Genomic DNA, 13,515 nt, shown 5'->3' on the forward strand with positions numbered 1-13,515 from the left:
ATGTCTGTTTTTGTGCCAGTACCATACTATTTTGATTAGGTGGCTTTGTAGGATATCTTACAATCTGAAATGGTGATGTCTTCAGCTTTGTTCTTTTTTCTCAAGATTACTTTGGCTATTCGGGGTGTATTATGGTTCCATACAAATTTTGGTATTCTAGTTTTGTGAACAATGCTGTTGGTATTTTGATGGGGATTGCATAAAATCCATAGATTGCTTTGGGTAGTATGGACATTTTAACTACTAATTCTTCTGACCCATAAGCATGGAATGGCTTTCCATTTGTGTTGTTTTCAATTTCACAGTATAGGTCCTTCACTTACTTGGGTAAGTTTATTCGTAGGCATTTTGCTCAGAACTTTTTTTAGTGCTCTAAGTGTGCTCAGAACTATTTTCAGAGCCAACTAAATGAGAAAAAATAATTATTTTCACCTCTCAAGAAACATGTTATCCATGTATTTTTCACCTCTTCACCATACTTACCTGGGGATGACTTTTGACTGTTTCCATTAACAACAACAAAATCATAAAGGGAACCACTACCATTGATAATCATGTCACCGTATCAATTAATTTAATAAAGGCCAATCTCAAAAAAAATCTGAAAGGATTTTGTCAGTGATTCTAGAACTTAGATCACCTCGCCATTTTAGGTGACTATTTTAAAGGACCTATTACATACACTGTGCTGTTTAAATACCCACTTTATTTTTAGAAAGTCATTAGCCAAGTTCCTAAAATATTAAGCACTGTTAAACCTAACTAACCTAACCAATCTCAAAAAAAAAAAAAAAAAAAATGATGTGGGGCAAGTTGATCTCTGAATTTAAGAGTAAAGAACAAACTATGGTCATAATGATGAAATAGTGTTTTGTTTTAAAATCTAATTGAATTCCTTTGTCCACTACAGTAGCAGCAATCCTTGAGGGGATAATGGCTTGACAGCCCCACTGTTGAGAGCCCCCTTTTAGGTTTCTCAGGTCAAAATAAATTGTATGAATGTGTTAATAGGGATGCTAGTCTGTGTTTCTCCCACATTATTGTGGAATCCATAAAGCCGTTTTTCGGATATAGTTAAATACAAGGACTCAACAACACTTAAGGTGAGTATATTTCACTTTAGCCAAGAACGCATTTTCTTAACGAGAATTTTTCTAAGTGACTTACTTATTCAAGAGAATCATCCACTTATAAATCCCTTTGTATTCATTGCAAACTACCTTAAAAGACTTTCCATGTAATAGAAGAAAAATTCTAATCAGCTTCTGAAATTGTAAATGTTTGCCCTGTGACTTTAAATTTGGGTTTCCTATTTAAAACTCTCTGTCCATACATAGTATCTTAGCATATAGGGCAGGTTTTTGTGGAATTGGCTGTTAGCTGATCCCTCACTGAGCCTGTTAGGATTTTTGCCTAAGCTGCTCCCAGTGTCCCACAAACAATACAGGTAAATCCACAGCCTATATTTTATCACACCATCCCAGACAGGCCTTTCCAAGTGTGTGAAAATCTATCTAGGCATTTTCTCATGATGCAGTAACAGATGGAAACAGTATCTTCCATAGCTTAGGTGGCCCATGCTGAAGATAGGTTCCTAGCAAACAAACATTTTCATGTGGATGGTTTTCATATAGTAATCTTTTAGTCTACAAGTATTTTTAGGTCAAGGTATATGTAAGAAATACAAATATCTATGTACATAGGCATATGTGAATACATATATACAGTCAATCCTCATTCTTCCTGGATTCTGTATTTGCAAATCTGCTTATCACTGAAATTTATTCATCATACTAAAACCAATACTCTGTTTTATGATCATTCACAGGCATGCTCAGAGCCTCAAAAAATGTGAGCCGCCGGGCGCCTGGGTGGCTCAGATGGTTAAGCGTCTGCCTTCAGCTCAGGTCATGATCCCAGTGTCCTGGGATCGAGTCCCGCATCGGGCTCCCTGCTCCTTGGGAGCCTGCTTCTCCCTCTGCCTCTCTCTCTCTCTGTCTTTCATGAATAAATAAATAAAATCTTTAAAAAAACAAAACAAAAAAACAAAACAAAAAAGAAAGTGAGCCACCAAACAAGTACGTTCCCAGCTGAGGTTGAACCTGGTGACATTCTGTTTTTCTATTTCACCTCTCGTAAATGGAAACAAGTTTCCTTTTGATAGGTTATTTAAAAGGAGTTTTTTGCATTTTTTTGTTTGCTTGTTTGTTTTTGTGATTTCCCTGTTTAAAATGGCACTTAAATGTAGTGCTCTGGTGCTATCTAGTGTTTTGAGTGCAAGGCTGAGATGGGCCTTACGGAGGAAATACTATAAGGTTCATCCAGGCATGAGTTACAGTGCTGTTGTCCATGAGTTCAATGTTAATGAATCAAAAGTATATATTAAATATGGCATTTTTAAACAAACACAAAACGAGTTTATGTCTTGATCGGTTAACAAAAATGTGAACAGAGGATCGTAGAAACTTAACCTTGTATTTCTACTAGGAGCTGTGGTTCAGCATTCACTAATTCAGTGCTGGCAGGAGCTTTATAAAACATAATTACCGTGAATGGGAATGACTGTGTGTGGGGGGTGTGTGTGTATAAAAATAGCATCCCCCTGCCCCCGTATTGGCATATTAAATACTAACCACAGGCACTGTATCATAAAGAATTTTGGGATGTGATTCTGCAAGTTTCTTGATCTTTCTATTCCAGGAAGCTCCATCCAAAAATAATCCATGAATGAAAACACCTAAATATAAAAGAAGTAGGTTAATACACCTGTTTAAATATGCATATTGATTAAGTTCTGAATCTGAAATTCCTATAAGTGAGTGCTCTGCAGAGGATACTAGGTCAGCAGCCTAAGCCTTGTTCTAAAATAAAAGCAATATTCTGAATGCTTCATCTTAACATCCATATTCTAAGAATATCTATACTTTGCCTAGTTAATTCAATAATAAGATTTAATGTGGAAAATAAAAAAGAAATTTTAAATTAGTCTATGGGAAATTCTCAGTCTGGGTGAACAGTATCAGATTTATATTTTTAATTGGCCAGTGATTATAATGTGAGAGGCCATGGAATCTGCAAGAAAAATTCTTAATGTAGTTGTAAGGGATCCAGTGGCTTCTAGGAAGCATGTGAAGAGAATATCCTTGCTCAGGTCTCTAATATCGTGAAAGTTATTTCTCTCTTCCCCTTCTAGAATTTATTCTCACTCCCAGATCTCTCCTTAGTCTGTGTGAGAGAACACAAGGATGAACTCCCTCTGGAACGTAATGTCATACACTATCCACTGAAGAAGAACACAAATTAGGAAATCACTGAAACTCCGATCCTTTTGTCCTTTTGTATAAAGCCTCACAAATTGAATATAAGTATATATGCACACGAAAACATTTCATCGTAATGGTTGCACAGACGAGAAGGGAAGCAGTGTGGAACTTAGACCTAGGTCTTAGTTCCTAATTTTCTGTGTGACGTTGAGCAAGTCTTTTAACTTTAGGCCTGTTTGGTCCTCTGAGAACAACGGAAAACTGAAAATGCCTACTTTGTCTACCTTGTAGAGTTGTTAGAGTCAAATTAGCTAAGATCGCCAAAAGCACTTCGTAAAGTTGTATATAAAAATCCACATGGGCCGTGCTGTCCAATAGGACTTTGTGTAATGATAGAAATATTCTATATCTGTACTTTCTAATATGGTAGCCACTGGCTATTAAAGACCTGAAACATGGCTAGTGTGACTGAGGGACTTTAATTACAATTTAATTTTAAAAGCCACATGTGGATAATCCAGTGATAGATGTTGAGGGGGAGGAAGACTTTCTCCTCTCTAGGTTTTAACTGATGGAAAGAATAGTTGGAATAAAGTATCAGTTTTATTAACGGGCAAAGCACTTGTCCAGTAACTTTTCAAGTATTACTCTGGTAAAGCTAAATTGCAAAATGCACCTTGAGCCTGGAGCAATGTTGGGGATAGACCTGCCTAAGGGAGAGAGGTTGGTCTGTAACCACATCCTACATACTAATCTTTCCAGCCAGATCCAAGGCCTGCAGGGCAGCCACAGTAATAGATGGGAACAGGGAAACAGAAAACTACAGAGAGGTCCAGAGAGCCATTTAATACCCTGCCCCATTGACTTGTAAGCATGGCCCAGTAAATCTCTGGTTCTAACCAATTAGATTATCTATTCCTCACTTGGGGAAGAAAGATAATGTCAGAAAAAGTGAACAGTTCATTTCAACACCTAAGAAAAGTGGCAATAAGGATAAAATTAACGCCAACCCAGCAACAATTTTATAGGAAATCTGATGGGGATATACAAACACGTTTCTCTTTCCTATGTATTTCCCATATGGACCATAGGGAAGACACAAGATCTAAAAGGATAGGTAGATGTTAACTGGGTCCTGGTTCAGAACCGCTCCTACTCTAGCCAGACCTTTGCCATCTAGGATGTGGTCGGCATACAGTGTCAGCTAGGGCTTCTTCAGCTCCTCTCTTCACCATTTTCTGCCTCCTTGCTGTGTAATGCCCTTCACTGGGGACTCTGAGTTCCCATTAGTACTAATAATTCAGATAAGAGGAATCTTAGCAAGTACAGCTAGAATGTATGATTCCAAATCTATGCAGATTTACAGTGGCATGGTGGCCACTTTACAAGTCACTTTTAAGAGTGACCTTTTTCATTGTTTAATTTAATCTTAGGTAAATAAGGCTGACTTCTTTGTGAACCCCAGAACCCAGAAACAGGCAACACACTAAAGTGTGTATGAAAGAGACAGGCTGATGGAATGGTAGAGATAAACTGCGGAGGGCAAAAAATAGTCTAGCCCAAGCTTTTCCCAGGTGTGATCTGGGTTCCTCCCATGAGGGTCCCATAAGAAAGGTGTTCCTTGGGAAAAGTCCATTGCTCCAAATCATTCCATGGAATCTCATTTTATTTTGATAGTTAGCTAAGTTGGAAGGAAAAAACAGGAATGACAAAAAATGCTATATTGTGGATATCTGTGTTTATTGGTGAAAATGTATGTGTGTGTCTGGGTGTGTGTGTGTGTGTGTGTGTGTACAAAACAAACATTCACAAATTAGTGACTGTCTCCCAGCTATTATAAATCAAACCTTGGCTGATACTTTAGTATTCAGTGAAATGGTTTATTTAACTGATGGTTACTCTACTACATGATCTCAGAACACTAAATGGTCCTTATTAATCCTTAAATTGTACTTGATATCTGTTCCACTATTTTCCAGATAATTTTGGATTTTAATATATTTAGATCTTGAATAAGAGCAGTTGTGGGTTAAGTTAGTAAATCACTGTAAAAAGAAATACCAATGACCTTGTACCATGTCTAAGTTCAGTGTATAATGATTGGCAATTCAGTAGTTTTATCTTAAATATTAACTAGTTTATAAAACTTCAGGCAATGCTCTTAGTAATTCTATTTTTTTTTTAAGATTTTATTTATTTGACAGAGAGAGAGATAGCGAGAGCAGGAACACAAGCAGGAGGAATGGGAGAGGGAGAAGGCGGATTCCTGCCGAGCAGGGAGCCCGATGTGGGACTCGATCCCAGGACTCTGGGATCATGACCTGAGCCGAAGGCAGATGCTTAACGACTGAGCCACCCAGGCGCCCAGTAATTCTATTTTTTACTGAGTTCAAAAACCTGTAACTCTGAGGGACATTAATACTACCTAGCCTTCAATCAAAATGCCATCTTCCCTGCCTTTTATCATAATGATATAAGAATTTAGAAAAAAAAAATCTTGCAATACTTAAGAATCAACCATAGCTTCTTCAAGAAACTTTCCTTGAGAAATGTGATAATATTTTCAAACTTGTACTTCTATAAAAATACTCAGCAGGCCTTAGAGAAAGCAGCTAGTGAAGCATAAGGGTCAGATCGCCTGGAGTTTGGCCAACTCTTCCCATTGCTGGCTGAGAGACCTTGGGCAAGTTAGTTAACTTTCCTGAGCCTTAGTTTCCACCTGTGTATAATGGGGGTATTCTGGAACTCAACAGTGATACAGAGCAACTGCATACCCCTCCTCTGATTTTCTTTTACCCAACTTTATTGGAACCAAATTATTTATCCTTCTTGGTATATTGCTAATCTATATTTTGACTTTTATTAGGGTGGGGGAACATCTATTTATTGATATCTTTTACAACATGTATTATAGTAAGCTGTACACAGAATGTATTATTTTAAAGGCTGATATAATTGAAGGAACAATAAACTAAACACCTTAGCAGAAGGTTGTTACATGCCCTTCAGGCATTCAACAATATGCCCATTCTGAGTGTGTTAGGAATAAAAGTATAAGAAAAGAGCAACAGTCCCAGGATTAAGTCCTTGGACACTCCAATTTTTAGAGGAGGAAAAGCTAGCAAAGAAGCATGAATGTATCCAGTGAGAGAATCAGGAGAAACAAAGGGAGAAGGATGTCTCTAGGAGAGTGATGTCAACTGGTAGGAACTGCTAAGAGTTTAAGATGAAGGGCGCCTGGGTGGCTCAGTTGGTTAAGCGACTGCCTTTGGCTCAGGTCATGATCCTGGAGTCCCGGGATCGAGTCCCGCATCAGGCTCCCTGCTCAGCAGGGAGTCTGCTTCTCCCTCATCCTCCCCCATCTCATGCTCTCTCTCTCTCTGTCTCATTCTCTCTCTCAAATAAATAAATAAAATCTTAAAAAAAAAAAAAGTTTAAGATGAAGATTGAATTCATGGGATTTGTCAATACGGAAGTCATTACTAACTCTGAAAAGAAGAACATCAGTTTATTGGAGAGGATGAGAGGTAGATGGCAACAGGAAGTGAGAATCTGGAGAGGGCATGTAAAGACAATTCTTTGGAGACATTTGCTATAAAAGAGAGACATGGGACAGTAGCTGAGGGGATGTGGATATTAAGACGTTGGAATTCTTTGTTGATTTGTTTTTAAGATGACAGATTGTAAAGTATATTGCATGTTGATAGGAATTTCTTGTCTCAACTATTTGAGAGTAACATACATGATGATTAAAATTTTAACAGTTGAGCAAAGTAAGCAAGAATGTCATGTCTGTTCAGTACCTAGATATAAGCCAACTCATTCTGTCACTGCACTTACCATCTTCTGGAGCAAGCTTATACTCTTTGTCTTCCATCACTTCATAGTCAAACCCAAGAAGATCAATGGGGATGGTGTATTTCCTGGCGTAGTTCTGCTGGGCACCAGTCAGGAAGGCTTGTGTGAAGAAGAAGCCAGAAAGCCAGAAGACTGGAGGGGGGCCAACTTCATACCATTGCTGTGGTGTCAAAGCACATGTGTTCTAAGGCTAGAACTTTCTACTTTGATCTCAACACTGCTTAATACAATTTACCCCCAAGTACTCCCCCTATTATCTTTTAGGTAGACTAATAAATGAGCTAACACTTCGAGGAATAAAAAGCTATACTCTCAAGATTTTAAAAAGCTCCTTATTCAGTGTTTGTTCTGACTTCAATTTCATATCCATTGCACCAGCTAGGGTACCACAGTGTGGGTTAATGCAGAAGTAAATGTCTTTATACGTGCCCAGTGATTCCTTCCAAAAAGCTCCATACAATAATGAATATCAATATATGTTGTTGCACAATATATCATGTTACATAGTTGAACAGAATAGATCCCTATAACATCTGGTAATATTTTTCCCATTTTTTTCTCTCTAGTCATTAGTGCCCAGTAGAATATTCCTTTGGAAGTTTTCCCACCTACTTTACCAAAATACAATGAAATCCAACATATGGAAATACAATATTACACAAAGAACTTCCAAAAGAAACAGTAGTGAGATCTTAGGATTTTTATAAATATCAAGATACCTAAAAAATTCTGTTTATATCATACCTTAATAAGCTAATTGAGTACTGACTTTAGTAAATTATAGAAGTCAAATGAATTTGAAGAACTTTTGCCTGTTAGAGTCCAAGGTAGAACCTTCATCTTTCAAGAACAATCTTATTTCTTAAGTATCACCTCTAGTATAACGGAAGTCCTGTGTTATGGAAGGGAAGTTGAGTCATTTTATCCCTGCAGAAATTTTCTCACAGGCAGTTTTTCACATAAGTCACAGGCAGTTTTTGATGCATTATGAACAGTATCTAGGAAATTAATACTTGTAATGAATATAATTAATAATATAGTTAAGCATCAGTATTGCCAGATAATTAGGAGACAGGCTTCTGCTCACTCAACATTTCCAAGACAATTAGCCATTGAGATTATTACTGTCTTGGGCTGAACCAGCAGTCTAGTGATTTCATGATCTGGAAGAGTCCTGGACAAGGAAGAGATAGTTTGCCTGGCTTTCTAAGGTGCTGTGCTCTAGGAATCTATTTTAATGCTTAGTATTTAATGGAAAAATCAACATAGCCAGTTGTTTTCTCTCTTCAAGCATCACTGACTTGAGTGTGAAAGTTTACTAAATATGAACACCTGTTCCTAAAGGAGCTTTCAGAGATTCTATTTCCAATACTAATATTTTGACAGTTTAGTGTAACAGTTACATAAATTATATGCAATACTGAGTAGTGGTCATACGTGCTTGGGATGCACAGAAAAACTAGAGAGTAATATCACATTAGGCATCCTGATAAATAAAATGAAATAAAAAGAAACAATATATGATCATTTAGATGAACTCACCTGCAAGAATTTTAGTCTTGAAAGGAAGTCATTCACATAGCTCCCAAGTGGTTTAAGGCTTGGGTATGATTTACCCATCCACATTCCTGGAATTTTGACATTCAGAATGCTGCTAACCACTTCTTCAAGATCTGTAGACATCACCACAAGTCCCTGAAACACATTTAACCTTTGGTTAACATGATAATACTGATTTTGGACAATCCTCTCTTAAATACCCTTTTCATAATTAGCCTTTAAGATTGTGATTAAAGCTGAGTCATATAGCAAAAACAGAAAAGATACGTTCTTTTGCTGCCAGTAGTCATGGAGTCATTGAACTATTCCTTACAAAACATTGACAATTTTACTTTTAATCAAATTTTTGTGGAAAATTTTCTTATTGAGGTGTAATTGACATATAACATCGTACAGTTGACCCTTGAACAAATGGGTTTGAACTGCATGGGTCCATGTGGATTTTTTTCAATAAATACATTGAAATTTTTGAGATTTGTAACTATTTGAAGAAACTCATGGATGAACCAAGTAACCTAGAAATACTGAAAAATTTCAGGAAAAGGTAAGAATACAGTACATAATACATAAAACATACAAATTATGTGTTGACTGTTTATGTTATGGACAAGGCTTCCAGTCATCAGTAGGCTATTAGTAGTTAAGGTTTTGAGAAGTCAGGAGTTACATGTGGATTTTTGACCACATGGGGGTCAGCACCCCTAACCCCCATGTTGTTCAAGTGTCAACTGTATTAGTTTCATATATACAACTTAATATTTGGATATATTGCAAAATGGTCACAATAGTCGGGGTAACATCTGTCACCATACATAGTTACAATATTTTTCTTGTGATGAGAACTTTTAAGATTCACTCTCAACAACTTTCAAATTTGCAATACAGTATTATTAACTATAGTCATTATGCTATACATTGCACCCCCCATGGCTTTTATTTTATAACTGGAAGTTTGTGCCTTTTGACCTCCTTCACCCATTTGCCCACCATGGAAAATCTTAATACTTAACTACTCACTAGCTATTTAATCACAGCCTAATTTTGACTTAGTTTACTGCTCTACTAAGCAGACAACTAATACATCTCTGTCCTGCCTTCTTAAAAGAATAGTGATGATTTTAAAATTAGAAAAATTATATGAAGCCCTTTGAAAATTTAAAATAGTCTCAGTTCCACTTACGAAGTCTAATTGATCTTATTCCATTTTGTTATTTATTTAAGTAAACTCTATACCCAACATGGGGCTCAAAATCACAACCCTGAGATCAAGAGTTGCATGCTCTACCAGCTGAGCCAGCCAGGTGCCCCAATCTTATCCCATTTTGAATCACTGGTGGACAGATGTTAAAACTTTGAGGCCTTTGAAAATTACTGCCTCGTTGATCTTACAGTTGGGCTAGTTGCCATCATCATTTCTCTTTTCTTTATAGTTGACAATATTATTCCAACTAACATATGGAGAAGATTTTAGAGTAAATTTAATGGGTTCAACACCCACATTTCCTTTGCCTCCTTTCCCAAACCCACTAAAAACAACAGTAAGAGAATTTATGTTTTAAGGGCATAAGCTTACCAGTGCAGAAAAAAATAGGGAAAGGCAAAATGACAACACAATTTTGAGCGCTAGAAAGCATTTGGACTGTTGGCAGATGATGTTGAAGCCAGGCGATAACCTGATCCTAAACTAGCAGAGGAGAAAGCTAAGCAGCAACTAGATATCACTGCAGAATACCCAAAAGTATTTGGAATTGACAGCCCTAGGTGAAACTGAGGAGTGGAAGATGGTGCTAATTGAAAAGGGTTATTGAAATTGGGTTTCAAAAACATATTTCTAGGACTTCTCCCACAAATCTGCACATCACCTACTTTGAATGAAAACTGGAAGGGAAAATGAAGAAATCCCTGGAGGAATGCCAGGATCAGTTGGGGTCAGATTACCATCCTGAAGTCAGGAATTAAGTGAATGAATGTACATTGAATGCTGAGGCCTCTTTCCCCTTTTCCCCAGAATGCTGGAAGCCAGGCCTTTCTCTTCCAGGAAGGATACAGGAAGAACCAGGTCAAGGAGAAATCCATGGTCCTGAATGCTTCTTAGCCAAACATCCCAGCCAGATGACACTACAACCAGCCTAGTAGATGCCTTTTTCAATAATAGCTCCTATTCAACCACTTTTCTCCTCCTCCAATGCTACTATAAGAAACAAGCTCAGCTGGACTACTTTAGTAGCGTAATTGCTCCCTGCCGGCTCTCTTGCTCCCCTACAGTCCTTCCTGCAGTGGTCAGAGTGAACTTTTAAAAAATGTAAAACAGATCATTTCACTTCATTGCTTAAAATGCTCTGAAGACTTCCCCTTACTTTTACACTTTAGAACAAAATTCATGATCTTAACCATGGCCAACAAGACCACTATGAGTCTGTGGCTTCTCTCTGTCCTACCATTTCCCTCATGCCATGCTCACTCCACTCCAGCCACAAGACCTTCCCTACTGGGTTTCCAGACCAGGCCAAGCTTGTTCTTCTCATGTTCTTTGCACTTGCTATATCCTTTGCCCAAATGTTCCATGGTTTGCCTTTAAGTGCAGGCCTCTGCTCAAGAGTCAGCTCCTCAGAGTTGTCTGACACAAAATGACTGGAAGAGTTTCCCACTCATCACTCTCGACCCTCTGATCCTTTATTTTTTTTCCATGGAATTTAATGTTTATCAAAATTGTATCTTTATTTTTAAATTTTTGTCTCCTTTATTAAAACTTCAGCTCTATGGGGGCCGCCAGGTGGCTCAGTCGGTTAAACGTCCAACTCTTTATTTCAGCTCAGGTCATGATCTCAAGGTCGGGAGACTGAGCCCAGCGTCCAGCTCTGCACTAGGTGTAGAGCCTGCTTGGGATTCTCTCCCTCTCTCTCTCAAAAATAAAATTAAAGATTGGTTATTTATTTTTAAAAAATGGTCGGGGGAGCACCTGGGTGGCACAGTTGGTTAAATGTCTGACTCCTTGTTTCGGCTCAGATCATTGTCTCAGTGGCTTGAGATGAAGCCCCTAAGTCAGGCTCAGCGCAGAGTCTGCTTAAGTTTCTCTCTCCCTCTACCTCTGCTCCCCCTCCCCGCTCTCTTTCTCTCTCTCTCAAATAAATAAATCTTTAAAACTTAAGCTCTATGAAGGCAAAGGTTTGGTTTTTCTAACTCCTTTGTGTTTTCTTAGCATGTATCCTATCTAGCAAACCATGCTATCTAACATACTCCATACTTCCTTACCCACTTACTAACTGTAATCCCCAGAATCCTATATATTCTTCAAGGGCAGGGATTTTGCTTCTATCCCCAGAATGAAGAACAAAGAGTGCTTGCACACAATCTCCCCTCAATAAATATTTGTTGAGTAAAATGAATGATAAGTTATTGCAGTAATTTTTCTTTGGTATATCTCCCCTTACCTTGATTGCTTTTTGAATGTTAATGCATGATTCCCTTATGGTCTGCAACAATTTATTGAACCGTCCCATCTCTTGGACAAGCACAGTGTTCATGCTCTGAGTGTAAGTTGTTGGGTACCTCCTCATTGCTGCCTCAACATCAAAGTTGTTGGGAAGTTTGCCCAAGATGTCACCAGCAACCTCATCTACTACTTCATCTGATGATTTTGCACCAGCATCTGCTGAACGAGACTGTAAAGAATTCAAACTAAAAATCAGAAATCCTCATAAAGGTGTAGGAATTGCTGAATAGGAAAACTCCTAAGGTAAATTTTATAAGAATGAGTACTATTCTGCTATTTTACCAATGATTCTTCTCCACACAAGATTGATTGAAGTGATAAAAACAGGCACAGGGTGGGGATTCAGGAGAAAACCAGTGTTACGGGGGAGGAAGAGGGCATGGACAGTTGTTCACAGGCAAAAGAGGGTCTGGAGCAAGAAAATGAGCTGCACACTGGGCTGCCTGGGTAGAGGGGGAGTGGATGCTGTGGAGAGAGGGAGAAAAAGCATTTATGTTGGTGGGGTGGCCGAGGAACGATGAACATTAACACCCAGGAGAAGGAAATTTGATCTTGCTTTGAGAAAGCTTGCCACAAAATATATTTGCCAATAACTCTGGTACCTACTGGTTGCCGAAAGCAGAGATATAGTTTTGTCCTTGAACCAGAAGGGCAAAGAAAATAAGCTCATCTCCTCTAAGCAGTTGGAAGAGTTATGGAGAAAGGCAGACTTTAGTGATTCACATTGAAACAAAGGAAGGGGAATTTCATTTCAATTTTTATTTTTTATGTTTATAGTGGCAGGGTGTAAATGAATCTATATTTTTTGGGAAAACCATTTAAATCCTCACAATAAATGAATGTGTGTGTGCATGCACTTGCACGTGCATGTTGAGAGAAAACAAACACAAATAGAATATAAATGAACATATCTCATATTTTTCCAGCCTTAGGAAATTATATTTAGCCTTATTTCAGATTTTGTATTTCCTGGTTTCTTTACTGGCACTTAGGCATAAACACAGGAGCTCTGCAAAAGTAACACTCCCAATGCTTGTTCTAATTTTTTTTCTGTTCTGTTTTTTAAGGATATTTTAAATACATAATATAAAAGTTTTGTCATTGTTAACTTGCTCTCCAAACTCTGCTGTTCTGGTCTCTTTGCCTCTGAATTGTGGTAAACCCAATGTAGAATCACTGAACTACTGCCTACCCATTAGCATAATTGTACTTACCAATCTGAGGTTGAGGATATTGAAAGAGGCTGTTTAATTACATACTGAGAAGATACCCCATGTGTATTTAGACTTATTTGTTTGGTTCTGAGTAATTTTCTGTTGGAATGAACCCATTGTTGTATGT

General features: G+C 37.8%; 1 protein-coding gene across 1 annotated transcript in view; it reads right to left on the reverse strand.

Moving 5' to 3' along the window:
- Nucleotides 1-13,515, reverse strand: part of DNAH7 (dynein axonemal heavy chain 7) — a 243,274-nt gene that overhangs the window by 1,771 nt on the left and 227,988 nt on the right. The window contains exons 59-62 of the mRNA XM_064585828.1: nt 12,113-12,343; nt 8,664-8,816; nt 7,104-7,281; nt 2,634-2,737 (exon numbers count right to left, since the gene is read on the reverse strand). Coding sequence (XP_064441898.1) covers nt 2,634-2,737; nt 7,104-7,281; nt 8,664-8,816; nt 12,113-12,343 — 666 coding nt within the window. The remainder of the gene's footprint in view (nt 1-2,633; nt 2,738-7,103; nt 7,282-8,663; nt 8,817-12,112; nt 12,344-13,515) is intronic.

The sequence above is a fragment of the Mirounga angustirostris genome, unplaced genomic scaffold, assembly GCF_029215605.1.
Source record: "Mirounga angustirostris isolate CCGP_5_RB_7025 unplaced genomic scaffold, mMirAng1.0.hap1 SCAF_3, whole genome shotgun sequence".
Lineage (NCBI taxonomy): Eukaryota > Metazoa > Chordata > Mammalia > Carnivora > Phocidae > Mirounga > Mirounga angustirostris.